Source organism: Ranitomeya imitator, chromosome 6 (assembly GCF_032444005.1).
Source record: "Ranitomeya imitator isolate aRanImi1 chromosome 6, aRanImi1.pri, whole genome shotgun sequence".
NCBI lineage: Eukaryota > Metazoa > Chordata > Amphibia > Anura > Dendrobatidae > Ranitomeya > Ranitomeya imitator.
In genome coordinates, this window is record NC_091287.1 from 310,374,932 (window position 1) to 310,391,237 (window position 16,306).

At 44.1% G+C, this 16,306-nt stretch overlaps 1 protein-coding gene across 2 annotated transcripts in view; it reads right to left on the bottom strand.

Moving 5' to 3' along the window:
* Nucleotides 1-961: 961 nt before the first annotated feature.
* The window catches only part of EXOC2 (exocyst complex component 2), a 253,824-nt gene continuing 238,479 nt past the window's right edge, over nt 962-16,306 (bottom strand). For both annotated transcript variants that reach the window (XM_069730751.1, XM_069730750.1), the window contains one exon: nt 962-1,281. In XM_069730751.1, the coding sequence (XP_069586852.1) occupies nt 1,188-1,281 (94 nt within the window). In that variant the 3' untranslated portion in view covers nt 962-1,187. The remainder of the gene's footprint in view (nt 1,282-16,306) is intronic.

Here is a 16,306-nt window from a genome sequence, read left to right on the forward strand (position 1 = left end):
GTACTCCGAACTGCACGCAGATGATCGTCCAAAGAAAAATAGCATTTTTTCCTTCCTCTTAGAGACCCTGAAGATTTTATGATATGATCTATATTGTCTGAGGGAAACTAGGATGGAAACTGTGTTTTGCACTTCTTCCGATCTAACAGGTTATTTGTGGTCATAGCTCATCCCTGTTATTCCTTCTCGACATGACATAGTTACATCATATGTCGGTTTCCTGAGTTTTATGCCGACTCGCAAGCTGAGCCTGCATCTTTCCCACATATGATGGCTGAATTATTTAGCCATCATCTGCCTCTAACAACTGCAGGTGGAGCGGAGCTGTGCCCGGGGCTGTTAACGAGTTAAATGAGGATGTCAATCTTTGACAAGGGAATTTAATGCAGTGAGGACATGTCCGTCACATGATCGCAGGTTGCTGATGGGTTGCCACGACAGACGGAGGTCTTTCTGCTTGTCATGACCGGTCTCTTGTGAAATTTAAAATATCAGCACAGCAATTCAAATTTGGTGTGCCAGAGTGGCCACAAACTCTCTAAATGCTCATATAAATCTAAACACCCAACAAATGTATTCTTCAAATAGAAATATTTTACCCAATAAGGTGCAAACCTTACAGTCCAGCAAAGATATATACAAAAAGTAGCTCACTTTCGGTGCATACTGCTGCCTCAAGCAGACATTACTGTAGGTTCACATGAGAAAACTCTACATGCTGAGACACTACAAGGAGGAACAGAACGCTTGCACACCTGTTCGAAGTTTGGGTGTAACTTTCTCCTTCACGAAAGGTAGCTTTGGAAAACACAATTTGTGGAGTGCTTTGGTGACCATCGTACTGTGTGGGGGCTGCAGGGATCATCATATGGTCTATTGTAGGTGCAAATTCTTTTCAATCAACAAGTAAAATGCATCATGTGAGCACTACACATTCTGAAAGTCTTGCTATGAATGAGAGTTATGTGAAAGAAACAAGCTTTTATTCAATACTGGTATATAACGTAGCATATTAGTGGTACATAATGAGACGTAGTGCATATCTTCTTACAACAGTTAGTAATAGCGAAGAGCTTTGTTTCAATGCCAAAATGTAAAACAGACTTTAATAAAGAAGTCTACAGCAAAGCTGCAGAGGGTATGAGAAGTCATTCTTTCGTTGAATATAGGTCACATATGACGATTGCTCAAGTCTTCTTTTCATAGTTGAAAGGATGATGGAAGCACACAAGTTGTAGGTGCATACTGCTTTTAAATTCATTCAGCAGCTGCTCTAGTAACCTGAGGAGAAGAACATACATTCATATTCAGTATCATACATTTAATCATACATATCAGGAGCAAAGTGGCTCATGGGTTAGCACCATAGCCTTTCAGCGCTGGGGTCCTTGGTTCAAATACTACCAAGGACAACATCTGCAATGAGAAATGTTCTATTCGTGTTTACAGTGTGGGATGAAGCTGGAGTACTTGGAGGTAACTCACACAAAGACATACTTATAGGGAATGTACATTATGAGCCTCAATGGGGACAATGATGTTAATTCGGTAAAGTGTTGCGAATTATGATGATGCTATATAATCAAGTAAATAGAATAAAAATAAAACATACAGAATTACAATTACAGGTGGGCTCCCTTGTAATTCTATTAGCAACAAAGATGTGTAGGGAAAATGGAAACCCCTCCTAATATACCGTTTTTTTGGACTATAAGATGCACTTTTAATAAAGAAAAAAATCTTGCTAAAAAGTGTGTGCGTTTTAAATTGCTGAGACAGCTTCCAATAATACAGTGGGGAAAAAAGTATTTAGTCAGCTACCAATTGTGCAAGTTCTCCCACTAAAAAAGAAGAGAGAGGCCTGTAATTGACATCATAGTAGACCACAACTATGAGAGTCAAAATTAGAAAACAAATCCAGAAAATCACCTTGTCTGATTTGGCAAAATCTATTTAGCAAATTATGGTGGAAAATAGGTATTTGGTCACCTAAAAACATGCAAGATTTCAGGCTCTCACAGACCTGTAACTTCTTAAGAGGCTCCTCTGTCCTCCACTCATTACCTGTAGTAATGGCATCTGTTTGAACTTGTTATCAGTATAAAAGACACCTGTCCACAACCTCAAACAGCCACACTCCAAACTCCGCTATGGTGAAGACCAAAGCGCTGTCGAAGGACACCAGAAACAAAATTGTAGCCCTGCACCAGGCTGGCAACTGAATCTGCAATAGGCAAGCAGCTTGTTGTGATGAAATCAACTGTGGGAGCAATAATAAGAAAATGGAAGACATACAAGACCACTGATAATCTCCCTGGATCTGGGGCTCCATGCAAGAGCTCACCCCGTGGGGTTAAAATGATCACAAGAACGGTGAGCAAAAATCCCAGAACCACATGGGGGGACCTAGTGAATGACCTGCATAGAGCTGGGACCACCGTGACAAAGGCTACCATCAGTAACACACTACACCACCAGGGGCTCAGACCCTGCAGTGCCAGACGTGTCCCCTTTCTTAAGCCAGTACATGTCTGGGATCGTCTGAAGTTTGCTAGAGAGCATTTGGATTATCCAGAAGAGTATTGGGAGAATGTCATATGGTTTGATAAAACCAAAGTAGAACTGTTTGGCAGAAACAAAACTTGTCGTGTTTGGAGGAGACAGAATGCTGAGTTGCATCCAAAGATCACCATACCTACTGTGAAGCATGGGTGTGGCAACATCATTCTTTGGGGGGTTTCTCTGCAAAGGGACCAGGATGACTGATCCGTGTACATGAAAGAATGAATGGGGCCATGTATCGAGAGATTTTGAGTGCAAACCTCCTTCCATCAGCAAGGGCATTGAAGATAAAACATGGATGAGTCTTTCAGCACGATAATGATCCCAAGCACACTGCCACAAAGGAGTGGCTTCGTAAGAAGGATATGAAGGTCGTGGAGTGGCCTAGTCAGTCTCCAGATCTCAACCTCACAGAAAACCTTTGGAGGGAGTTGAAAGTCTGTGTAGCCCAGCGACAGGCCCAAAACATCACTACGCTAGAGGAGATCTGCATGGACGGACAGGCCAACATACCACCAACAGTGTTGTGAATTCTGTTGTCAAGCTCCCTCCTGTGGTCATGAATGGTACTTCGGCTGGTTCTGTCCATGGGCTTCCTCTGGTGGTTGTGAGTGGAGCTGCGGCTTCTGAGTTTCCTTCTACAGGTGACGAGGTTAATTCGTTAGCTGGCTGCTCTATTTAACTCCACTTAGATCATTGCTCCATGCCACCTGTCAATGTTCCAGTATTGGTCTAGCTCTCTCCTGGATCGTTCTTGTGACCTGTCTTCCCAGCTGAAGCTAAGTTACTGCTTGTTTTTCTCTGGTTTGCTATTTTTCTGTCCAGCTTGCTATTTTGATTTTTGTCTTGCTTGCTGGAAGCTCTGGGACACAGAGGGAGCGCCTCCGCACCGTGAGTCGGTGCGGAGGGTCTTTTTGCGCCCTCTGCGTGGTCTTTTTGTAGGGTTTTGTGCTGACCGCAAAGTTACCTTTCCTATCCTCTGTCTGTTCAGTAAGTCGGGCCTCACTGTGCTAAATCCATTTCATCTCTGTGTTTGTAATTTTCATCTTTACTCACAGTCATTATATGTGGGGGGCTGCCTTTTCCTTTTGGGAATTTCTCTGAGGCAAGGTAGGCTTTATTTTTCTATCTCTAGGGCTAGCTAGGCTGTGTCGAGTTGCATAGGGAGCGTTAGGAGTAATCCACGGCTATTTCTAGTGTGTGTGATAGGATTAGGGATTGCGGTCAGCAGAGTTCCCACGTCTCAGAGCTCTTCCTATATTATTAGTAACTATTAGGTCATTCCGTGTGCTCTTACCCACTAGGTCCATTATTGTCCTTACCACCAGGTCATAACAGTACAGGTGGCCCAAAGTAATAATGCATCTCAATAGAGGGATAAGAGAACTTCTGAGACCATTTTTGTTTGACCAGCTGCTTCGAAAGCATCACCAAACCAGGGATTCAAGCTTCAGGAGGCTAATTTGCATATTCCAGGTGCCTTCTGGGAGAAGCGAAGTCTCCCTAAGCTAGAAGATCGTTGGGTACAGCCGGGACCAGCTGCTTCGAAAGCATCACCAAACCAGGGATTCAAGCTTCAGGAGGCTAATTTGCATATTCCAGGAGCCTTCTGGGAGAAGCGAAGTCTCCCTAAGCTAGAAGATCGTTGGGTACAGCCGGGACCAGCTGCTTCGAAAGCATCACCAAACCAGGGATTCAAGCTTCAGGAGGCTAATTTGCATATTCCAGGTGCCTTCTGAGAGAAGCGAAGTCTCCCTAAGCTAGAAGATCGTTGGGTACAGCCGGGACCAGCTGCTTCGAAAGCATCACCAAACCAGGGATTCAAGCTTCAGGAGGCTAATTTGCATATTCCAGGTGCCTTCTGAGAGAAGCGAAGTCTCCCTAAGCTAGAAGATCGTTGGGTACAGCCGGGACCAGCTGCTTCGAAAGCATCACCAAACCAGGGATTCAAGCTTCAGGAGGCTAATTTGCATATTCCAGGTGCCTTCTGAGAGAAGCGAAGTCTCCCTAAGCTAGAAGATCGTTGGGTACAGCCGGGACCAGCTGCTTCGAAAGCATCACCAAACCAGGGATTCAAGCTTCAGGAGGCTAATTTGCATATTCCAGGTGCCTTCTGAGAGAAGCGAAGTCTCCCTAAGCTAGAAGATCGTTGGGTACAGCCGGGACCAGCTGCTTCGAAAGCATCACCAAACCAGGGATTCAAGCTTCAGGAGGCTAATTTGCATATTCCAGGTGCCTTCTGAGAGAAGCGAAGTCTCCCTAAGCTAGAAGATCGTTGGGTACAGCCGGGACCAGCTGCTTCGAAAGCATCACCAAACCAGGGATTCAAGCTTCAGGAGGCTAATTTGCATATTCCAGGTGCCTTCTGAGAGAAGTGAAGTCTCCCTAAGCTAGAAGATCGTTGGGTACAGCCGGGACCAGCTGCTTCGAAAGCATCACCAAACCAGGGATTCAAGCTTCAGGAGGCTAATTTGCATATTCCAGGTGCCTTCTGAGAGAAGCGAAGTCTCCCTAAGCTAGAAGATCGTTGGGTACAGCCGGGACCAGCTGCTTCGAAAGCATCACCAAACCAGGGATTCAAGCTTCAGGAGGCTAATTTGCATATTCCAGGTGCCTTCTGAGAGAAGCGAAGTCTCCCTAAGCTAGAAGATCGTTGGGTACAGCCGGGACCAGCTGCTTCGAAAGCATCACCAAACCAGGGATTCAAGCTTCAGGAGGCTAATTTGCATATTCCAGGTGCCTTCTGAGAGAAGCGAAGTCTCCCTAAGCTAGAAGATCGTTGGGTACAGCCGGGACCAGCTGCTTCGAAAGCATCACCAAACCAGGGATTCAAGCTTCAGGAGGCTAATTTGCATATTCCAGGTGCCTTCTGAGAGAAGCGAAGTCTCCCTAAGCTAGAAGATCGTTGGGTACAGCCGGGACCAGCTGCTTCGAAAGCATCACCAAACCAGGGATTCAAGCTTCAGGAGGCTAATTTGCATATTCCAGGTGCCTTCTGAGAGAAGCGAAGTCTCCCTAAGCTAGAAGATCGTTGGGTACAGCCGGGACCAGCTGCTTCGAAAGCATCACCATTTTTGCCTGTAGGACATTATTGCAAGAGAGCTTGGCTGAGTAGATTACACAAGAAGGAAAACACACAGCAAGTCAGCAGGATCTAGGAGCAACATGGCAGATGTGACAACCTACATGGTGAGCTGCAGCATGTGCTACATGTTCACAGATCGACCAGAAGAAGAATCCAATTTCACCTGTCAGAAGTGTAGACTAGTGGCCCTTTTAGAAGAAAAGGTGCGGGGTCTGGAAGAAAGAATAGCAACTTTGAAACTCATCAAAGAGAATGAAGACTTTCTAGACAGAACAGAAGCATCTCTACTGGTCACAGAAGGTGCAAAAAGTGTCAGAGAACCTCCAAAAGCAGATGAGTGGAAGCATGTGACCAAAAGAAGCAAGAAGACCATGGAGAAATCACCAACCACACAACTGAAGAACCGATATCAAATCTTTGTAGAGGATGAAGATGGCACACCTAAGAATGAAGCAATACCAGCAAGCAAAAAAGAAAAGGGCACACAGCAACAAGTGACAGCAAAAAGTACAGCCAAGAAGCAACGAAGAGTGGTGGTGGTGGGAGACTCACTACTGAGAGGCACCGAAGCAGCCATCTGCAGACCGGACATAACCGCAAGAGAAGTATGCTGCCTTCCAGGTGCGATGATCAAGGATGTGACCGATAGGATACCAAAGCTCTTCAGCTCCAAGGACGTCCACCCATTTCTTCTGATACATGTTGGCACCAATGACACGGCAAGGAAGGACCTACCGACAATCTGCAAGGACTTTGAAGAGTTGGGGAAGAAAGTAAAGGAACTGGATGCACAGGTAGTTTTTTCTTCTATCCTTCCAGTAGACGGGCATGGCACCAGGAGATGGAACAGGATCCTTGATGCAAACAACTGGCTAAGACGATGGTGCAGACAACAAGGATTTGGATTCCTGGACCACGGTGTGAATTACTGGTATGATGGACTCCTCGCCAGAGACGGACTACACCTCAACAAACCTGGGAAACACACATTCGCCAGAAGACTCGCTACACTCATCAGGAGGGCGTTAAACTAGAAGTAGAGGGGACGGGAAGAAAAACATTAGACTCGAACAAAGACGACCCAGGAAAACATACTCAGAAGGGAGGTAAGAACATTTCTAAAACAATCCACAGTGAGGAGATTGGAACAAAACAAAATCCTCTAAACTGCATGCTCGCAAACGCCAGAAGCCTGACAAACAAGATGGAAGAACTAGAAGCAGAAATATCTACAGGTAACTTTGACATAGTGGGAATAACCGAGACATGGTTAGATGAAAGCTATGACTGGGCAGTTAACTTACAGGGTTACAGTCTGTTTAGAAAGGATCGTAAAAATCGGAGAGGAGGAGGGGTTTGTCTCTATGTAAAGTCTTGTCTAAAGTCCACTTTAAGGGAGGATATTAGCGAAGGGAATGAGGATGTCGAGTCCATATGGGTTGAAATTCATGGAGGGAAAAATGGTAACAAAATTCTCATTGGGGTCTGTTACAAACCCCCAAATATAACAGAAAGCATGGAAAGTCTACTTCTAAAGCAGATAGATGAAGCTGCAACCCATAATGAGGTCCTGGTTATGGGGGACTTTAACTACCCGGATATTAACTGGGAAACAGAAACCTGTGAAACCCATAAAGGCAACAGGTTTCTGCTAATAACCAAGAAAAATTATCTTTCACAATTGGTGCAGAATCCAACCAGAGGAGCAGCACTTTTAGACCTAATACTATCTAATAGACCTGACAGAATAACAAATCTGCAGGTGGTTGGGCATTTAGGAAATAGCGACCACAATATTGTGCAGTTTCACCTGTCTTTCACTAGGGGGACTTGTCAGGGAGTCACAAAAACATTGAACTTTAGGAAGGCAAAGTTTGAACAGCTTAGAGATGCCCTTAATCTGGTAGACTGGGACAATATCCTCAGAAATGAGAATACAGATAATAAATGGGAAATGTTTAAGAACATCCTAAATAGGCAGTGTAAGCGGTTTATACCTTGTGGGAATAAAAGGACTAGAAATAGGAAAAACCCAATGTGGCTAAACAAAGAAGTAAGACAGGCAATTAACAGTAAAAAGAAAGCATTTGCACTACTAAAGCAGGATGGCACCATTGAAGCTCTAAAAAACTATAGGGAGAAAAATACTTTATCTAAAAAACTAATTAAAGCTGCCAAAAAGGAAACAGAGAAGCACATTGCTAAGGAGAGTAAAACTAATCCCAAACTGTTCTTCAACTATATCAATAGTAAAAGAATAGAAACTGAAAATGTAGGCCCCTTAAAAAATAGTGAGGAAAGAATGGTTGTAGATGACGAGGAAAAAGCTAACATATTAAACACCTTCTTCTCCACGGTATTCACGGTGGAAAATGAAATGCTAGGTGAAATCCCAAGAAACAATGAAAACCCTATATTAAGGGTCACCAATCTAACCCAAGAAGAGGTGCGAAACCGGCTAAATAAGATTAAAATAGATAAATCTCCGGGTCCGGATGGCATACACCCACGAGTACTAAGAGAACTAAGTAATGTAATAGATAAACCATTATTTCTTATTTTTAGTGACTCTATAGCGACAGGGTCTGTTCCGCAGGACTGGCGCATAGCAAATGTGGTGCCAATATTCAAAAAGGGCTCTAAAAGTGAACCTGGAAATTATAGGCCAGTAAGTCTAACCTCTATTGTTGGTAAAATATTTGAAGGGTTTCTGAGGGATGTTATTCTGGATTATCTCAATGAGAATAACTGTTTAACTCCATATCAGCATGGGTTTATGAGAAATCGCTCCTGTCAAACCAATCTAATCAGTTTTTATGAAGAGGTAAGCTATAGACTGGACCACGGTGAGTCATTGGACGTGGTATATCTCGATTTTTCCAAAGCGTTTGATACCGTGCCGCACAAGAGGTTGGTACACAAAATGAGAATGCTTGGTCTGGGGGAAAATGTGTGTAAATGGGTTAGTAACTGGCTTAGTGATAGAAAGCAGAGGGTGGTTATAAATGGTATAGTCTCTAACTGGGTCGCTGTGACCAGTGGGGTACCGCAGGGGTCAGTATTGGGACCTGTTCTCTTCAACATATTCATTAATGATCTGGTAGAAGGTTTACACAGTAAAATATCGATATTTGCAGATGATACAAAACTATGTAAAGCAGTTAATACAAGAGAAGATAGCATTCTGCTACAGATGGATCTGGATAAGTTGGAAACTTGGGCTGAAAGGTGGCAGATGAGGTTTAACAATGATAAATGTAAGGTTATACACATGGGAAGAGGGAATCAATATCACCATTACACACTGAACGGGAAACCACTGGGTAAATCTGACAGGGAGAAGGACTTGGGGATCCTAGTTAATGATAAACTTACCTGGAGCAGCCAGTGCCAGGCAGCAGCTGCCAAGGCAAACAGGATCATGGGGTGCATTAAAAGAGGTCTGGATACACATGATGAGAGCATTATACTGCCTCTGTACAAATCCCTAGTTAGACCGCACATGGAGTACTGTGTCCAGTTTTGGGCACCGGTGCTCAGGAAGGATATAATGGAACTAGAGAGAGTACAAAGGAGGGCAACAAAATTAATAAAGGGGATGGGAGAACTACAATACCCAGATAGATTAGCGAAATTAGGATTATTTAGTCTAGAAAAAAGACGACTGAGGGGCGATCTAATAACCATGTATAAGTATATAAGGGGACAATACAAATATCTCGCTGAGGATCTGTTTATACCAAGGAAGGTGACGGGCACAAGGGGGCATTCTTTGCGTCTGGAGGAGAGAAGGTTTTTCCACCAACATAGAAGAGGATTCTTTACTGTTAGGGCAGTGAGAATCTGGAATTGCTTGTCTGAGGAGGTGGTGATGGCGAACTCAGTCGAGGGGTTCAAGAGAGGCCTGGATGTCTTCCTGGAGCAGAACAATATTGTATCATACAATTATTAGGTTCTGTAGAAGGACGTAGATCTGGGGATTTATTATGATGGAATATAGGCTGAACTGGATGGACAAATGTCTTTTTTCGGCCTTACTAACTATGTTACTATGTTACTATGTTTTCTTTGCACTGTGTTTTGTTTCTCTTTCCCCTAGACCTTTGGGTGGTTCAGGACACAGGTGTAGGTATGGACATTCAAGGTCTGTCCCCTTGTGTGGATCATCTCACTGCAAGGGTACAAAACATTCAAGATTTTGTGGTTCAGAATCCTATGTTAGAGCCTAGAATTCCTATTCCTGACTTATTTTCTGGGGATAGATCTAGGTCCTTGAATTTCAAAAATAATTGTAAACTGTTTCTAGCTTTGAAACCCCGCTCCTCTGGTGACCCCGCTCAACAAGTAAAAATCATTATTTCTTTGTTGCGTGGTGACTCTCAAGACTGGGCATTTTCCCTTGCGCCAGGAGATCCTGCATTGCGTGATGTTGATGCGTTTTTTCTGGAGCTTGGATTGCTTTATGATGAACCAAATTCAGTGGATCAGGTAGAGAAAATCTTGCTGGCTTTGTGTCAGGGTCAGGATGAAGCGGAGGTGTACTGTCAGAAGTTTAGAAAGTGGTCTGTGCTTACTCAGTGGAATGAATGTGCCCTGGCAGCAATTTTCAGAAAGGGTCTTTCTGAAGCCCTTAAGGATGTCATGGTGGGATTTCCCACGCCTGCTGGTCTGAATGAGTCTATGTCTTTGGCCATTCAGATCGATCGGCGCATGAATGAGCACAAAGCTGTGCACCATCTGGCGGTGTTCTCTGAGCATAGGCCTGAGCCTATGCAGTGTGATAGAACTTTGACCAGAGCTGAAAGGCAAGAACACAGACGTCGGAATGGGCTGTGTTTTTACTGTGGTGAATCCACTCATGCTATCTCCGATTGTCCTAAGCGCACTAAGCGGTTCGCTAGGTCTGCCACCATTGGTACGGTACAGTCGAAATTTCTTTTGTCCGTTACTCTGATTTGCTCTTTGTCATCCTATTCTGTTATGGCATTTGTGGATTCAGGCGCTGCCCTGAATTTGATGGACTTGGAGTTTGCTAGGCGCTGTGGTTTTTTCTTGGAGCCCTTGCAGTATCCTATTCCATTGAGAGGAATTGATGCTACGCCTTTGGCCAAGAATAAGCCTCAGTACTGGACCCAATTGACCATGTGCATGGCTCCTGCACATCAGGAGGATATTCGCTTTTTGGTGTTGCATAATCTGCATGATGTGGTCGTTTTGGGGTTGCCATGGCTACAGGTCCATAATCCAGTATTGGATTGGAAATCTATGTCTGTGTCCAGCTGGGGTTGTCAGGGGGTACATGGTGATGTTCCATTTTTGTCTATTTCGTCATCCACCTCTTCTGAAGTCCCGGAGTTTTTGTCAGATTACCGGGATGTATTTGATGAGCCCAAATCCAGTGCCCTACCTCCTCATAGGGATTGCGATTGTGCTATCAATTTGATTCCTGGTAGTAAGTTTCCTAAGGGCCGACTGTTCAATTTATCTGTGCCAGAGCATGCCGCTATGCGGAGTTATGTAACGGAATCCTTGGAGAAGGGTCATATTCGCCCGTCGTCGTCACAATTGGGAGCAGGGTTCTTTTTTGTGGCCAAGAAGGATGGTTCTTTGAGACCTTGTATTGATTACCGCCTTCTTAATAAGATCACAGTCAAATTTCAGTACCCTTTGCCGCTGCTGTCGGATTTATTTCCTCGAATTAAGGGGGCTAGTTGGTTCACCAAGATAGATCTTCGTGGTGCGTATAATCTTGTGCGTATTAAACAGGGCGATGAATGGAAAACAGCATTTAATACGCCCGAGGGCCATTTTGAGTACCTGGTTATGCCATTGGGGCTTTCCAATGCTCCATCAGTATTTCAGTCCTTTATGCATGACATCTTCCGAGAGTACCTGGATAAATTCCTGATTGTATATTTGGATGATATTTTGGGCTTCTCGGATGATTGGGAGTCTCACGTGAAGCAGGTCAGAATGGTGTTCCAGGTCCTTCGTGCGAATTCTTTGTTTGTGAAGGGGTCAAAGTGTCTCTTTGGAGTTCAGAAGGTTTCATTTTTGGGTTTCATTTTTTCCCCTTCTACTATCGAGATGGACCCTGTTAAAGTCCAGGCCATTTATGATTGGACTCAGCCGACATCTGTGAAGAGTCTGCAAAAGTTCCTGGGCTTTGCTAATTTTTATCGTCGCTTCATCAGTAATTTTTCTAGTGTTGCTAAACCGTTGACTGATTTGACCAAGAAGGGTGCTGATGTGGTCAATTGGTCTTCTGCGGCTGTGGAAGCTTTTCAGGAGTTGAAGCGTCGTTTTTCTTCTGCCCCTGTGTTGTGCCAGCCAGATGTTTCGCTTCCGTTTCAGGTCGAGGTTGATGCTTCTGAGATTGGAGCAGGGGCTGTTTTGTCGCAAAAAAGTTCTGATGGCTCGGTGATGAAACCATGTGCCTTCTTTTCTAGAAAGTTTTCACCTGCTGAGCGCAATTATGATGTTGGCAATCGAGAGTTGTTGGCCATGAAGTGGGCATTCGAGGAGTGGCATCATTGGCTTGAAGGAGCCAAGCATCGCGTGGTGGTCTTGACGGATCACAAGAATTTGACTTATCTCGTTGGTTGCTATTTTTCTCCCGTTTTGATTTTGTGGTTTCGTACCTTCCAGGCTCTAAGAATGTGAAGGCTGATGCCCTGTCAAAGAGTTTTGTGCCCGACTCTCCGGGTGTTCCTGAGCCGGCGGGTATTCTCAAAGAGGGCGTAATTTTGTCCCTGATTTTGTCCCCTGATTTGCGGCGGGTGCTGCAAAAATTTCAGGCTGATAGACCTGACCGTTGCCCAGCGGAGAAACTGTTTGTCCCTGATAGGTGGACGAATAAAGTTATCTCTGAGGTTCATTGTTCGGTGTTGGCTGGTCATCCTGGAATCTTTGGTACCAGAGATTTGGTGGCTAGATCCTTTTGGTGGCCGTCTTTGTCGCGGGATGTGCGTTCTTTTGTGCAGTCCTGTGGGACTTGTGCTCGGGCTAAGCCCTGCTGTTCTCGTGCCAGTGGATTGCTTTTGCCCTTGCCGGTCCCGAAGAGGCCCTGGACGCATATCTCTATGGATTTTATTTCGGATCTCCCTGTCTCTCAAAAGATGTTGGTCATTTGGGTGGTTTGTGATCGCTTCTCTAAGATGGTCCATTTGGTACCCTTGTCTAAATTGCCTTCCTCCTCTGATTTGGTGCCATTGTTTTTCCAGCATGTAGTTCGTTTACATGGCATTCCGGAGAACATCGTTTCGGACAGAGGTTCCCAGTTTGTTTCGAGGTTTTGGCGAGCCTTTTGTGCTAGGATGGGCATTGATTTGTCTTTTTCCTCGGCTTTCCATCCTCAGACAAATGGCCAAACCGAACGAACTAATCTGACTTTGGAAACATATCTGAGATGCTTTGTTTCTGCTGATCAGGATGATTGGGTGTCCTTTTTGCCTTTGGCGGAGTTCGCCCTTAATTATCGGGCCAGCTCGGCTACTTTGGTTTCGCCGTTTTTCTGCAATTCTGGTTTCCATCCTCGTTTCTCTTCAGGGCAGGTTGAGTCTTCGGACTGTCCTGGTGTAGATACTGTGGTGAATAGGTTGCAGCAGATTTGGACTCATGTAGTGGACAATTTGACATTGTCCCAGGAGAAGGCTCAACGTTTCGCTAACCGCCGGCACTGTGTGGGTCCCCGACTTCGTGTTGGGGATTTGGTTTGGTTGTCATCTCGTTATATTCCTATGAAGGTTTCCTCTCCTAAATTTAAGCCTCGTTTCATTGGTCCATATAGGATTTCTGAGGTTCTCAATCCTGTGTCGTTTCGTTTGACCCTTCCAGCTTCTTTTGCCATCCATAATGTATTCCATAGGTCATTGTTGCGGAGATACGTGGCACCTGTGGTTCCATCCGTTGATCCTCCTGCCCCGGTGTTGGTTGACGGGGAGTTGGAGTATGTGGTGGAGAAGATTTTGGATTCTCGTATTTCGAGACGGAAACTCCAGTACCTGGTCACGTGGAAGGGTTATGGTCAGGAGGATAATTCCTGGGTCTTTGCCTCCGATGTTCATGCTGCCGATCTGGTTCGTGCCTTTCATTTGGCTCGTCCTGGTCGGCCTGGGGGCTCTGGTGAGGGTTCGGTGACCCCTCCTCAAGGGGGGGGTACTGTTGTGAATTCTGTTGTCAAGCTCCCTCCTGTGGTCATGAATGGTACTTCGGCTGGTTCTGTCCATGGGCTTCCTCTGGTGGTTGTGAGTGGAGCTGCGGCTTCTGAGTTTCCTTCTACAGGTGACGAGGTTAATTCGTTAGCTGGCTGCTCTATTTAACTCCACTTAGATCATTGCTCCATGCCACCTGTCAATGTTCCAGTATTGGTCTAGCTCTCTCCTGGATCGTTCTTGTGACCTGTCTTCCTAGCTGAAGCTAAGTTACTGCTTGTTTTTCTCTGGTTTGCTATTTTTCTGTCCAGCTTGCTATTTTGATTTTTGTCTTGCTTGCTGGAAGCTCTGGGACGCAGAGGGAGCGCCTCCGCACCGTGAGTCGGTGCGGAGGGTCTTTTGCGCCCTCTGCGTGGTCTTTTTGTAGGGTTTTGTGCTGACCGCAAAGTTACCTTTCCTATCCTCTGTCTGTTCAGTAAGTCGGGCCTCACTGTGCTAAATCTATTTCATCTCTGTGTTTGTAATTTTCATCTTTACTCACAGTCATTATATGTGGGGGGCTGCCTTTTCCTTTGGGGAATTTCTCTGAGGGAAGGTAGGCTTTATTTTTCTATCTCTAGGGCTAGCTAGTTTCTTAGGCTGTGTCGAGTTGCATAGGGAGCGTTAGGAGCAATCCACGGCTATTTCTAGTGTGTGTGATAGGATTAGGGATTGCGGTCAGCAGAGTTCCCACGTCTCAGAGCTCGTCCTATATTATTAGTAACTATTAGGTCATTCCGTGTGCTCTTACCCATTAGGTCCATTATTGTCCTTACCACCAGGTCATAACACAACAGTGTGTGCCAACCTTGTGAAGACTTACAGAAAACGTTTGACCTCTGTCATTGCCAACAAAGGATATATAACAAAATATTGTGATGAACTTTTGTTAATGACCTAATACTTATTTTCCACCATAATTTGCAAACTAAATCTTGCCAAATCAGACAAGATGATTTTCTGGATGTGTTTTCTCATTTTAACTCTCATAGTTGTGGTCTACCTATAATGCCAATTACAGGCCTCTCTCATCTTTTTAAGTGAGAGAACTTGCACAATTGGTGGCTGACTAAATACTTTTTTTCCCCCACTGTAAATAAGACACAATGTCCTTCTGACACTGATCTCTCTGATCTGTACAGGGCAGGAGAGAAAGCTACCTTTCATGTAATCAGTTACATGCCTGGAATGAACTCCAGAGTTTGTGTCACAGTGTATGTATTAACCCTCTATAGACTGTGTGTTTAAACTTGGATCTAATCCTTATAAAAACAGAGAGGAAATGGTTGAGGAGGTAAGAGTGGCTGGGACCCTTGGAGGTAGTGACCATGCTTTTTTACAATTTTGGATAATTAGAGGAGGAAGACTTGTGAAGGCTCAGACTTCAAGATTCGATTTCAGAAAAGCATATTTTAAGGGACTCCGAAAGAGAATCGGAGGGATCCAATGGCTGGATATCTTTTAGGACAAAAAAAATCCATGAAGGATGGGAAATCTTGACAAATGAGATTCTCAAAGCACAATAGTTAACAATTCCAAAAAGAGGGAAGAATACGAAGCATTTAAGGAAATGAACACGGAACTTAAACACATGCTAAAAAGGAAGAAATAAATGTTTATCAAATGGAAAGAGGGAGCCATATCTAAAGAAGAATATAATGCTGTCTGCAGAACCTGAAGGGCATGAATCAGATTATCTAAAGCGGACAATGAATTAAGGCTTGCAAGAGACGTAAAAAGCAATAAAAATGGATTTTGGGGATATGTTAAAAGAAAGAAAAGTTCTATAGGATTTTTACAGGATGAAAATGATGAAATGGTAAGAAAGGATGTTGAGAAGGCTGAACTTTTAAATTCCTATTTTGCATCGGTTTTCTCTCAGAAAGGAAATGTAACATCAACTGATCTTCACTGTCCTATTAAAGGAATAGATGAATCCAGGATATCTATAAACAGAAAGAGAATGAGGAAACACTTAGCTAACATAAAGGAATTCAAGTCTCCAGGTCTAGATGAATTACACCCCAGAGTACTGAAGGAGATACCAGAAGAAATTTTTGAACCATTCTCCATAATCTTTGAAAATTCTTGAAGAACAGGAGAAGTCTCAAAAGACTGGAGAAGAGAAAATGCTGTTCCTATCTTCAAAAAGGGGAAGAAGGTGGACCCAGGGAACTATAGGTCAGTGAGTCTGACTTCTATACCAGGAAAGATCTTTGAACAAATTATTAAACAATATGTATAGAAGTACCTGGATAAGAATGAAGTGATTAACCAGAGTTAGCATGGGTTTGTAACTAATAAGTCATGTCAGACTAACTTAATTTCCCTCTATGACAGAATCACTGACTGGGTGGATCAGGGAAATGCTGTAGATATAGTATATCTTGACTTCAGCAAAGCATTTGACAAAGTATCTCACACCATCCTTATTATAATATAATCATTTTTATATGGCGCTAACATA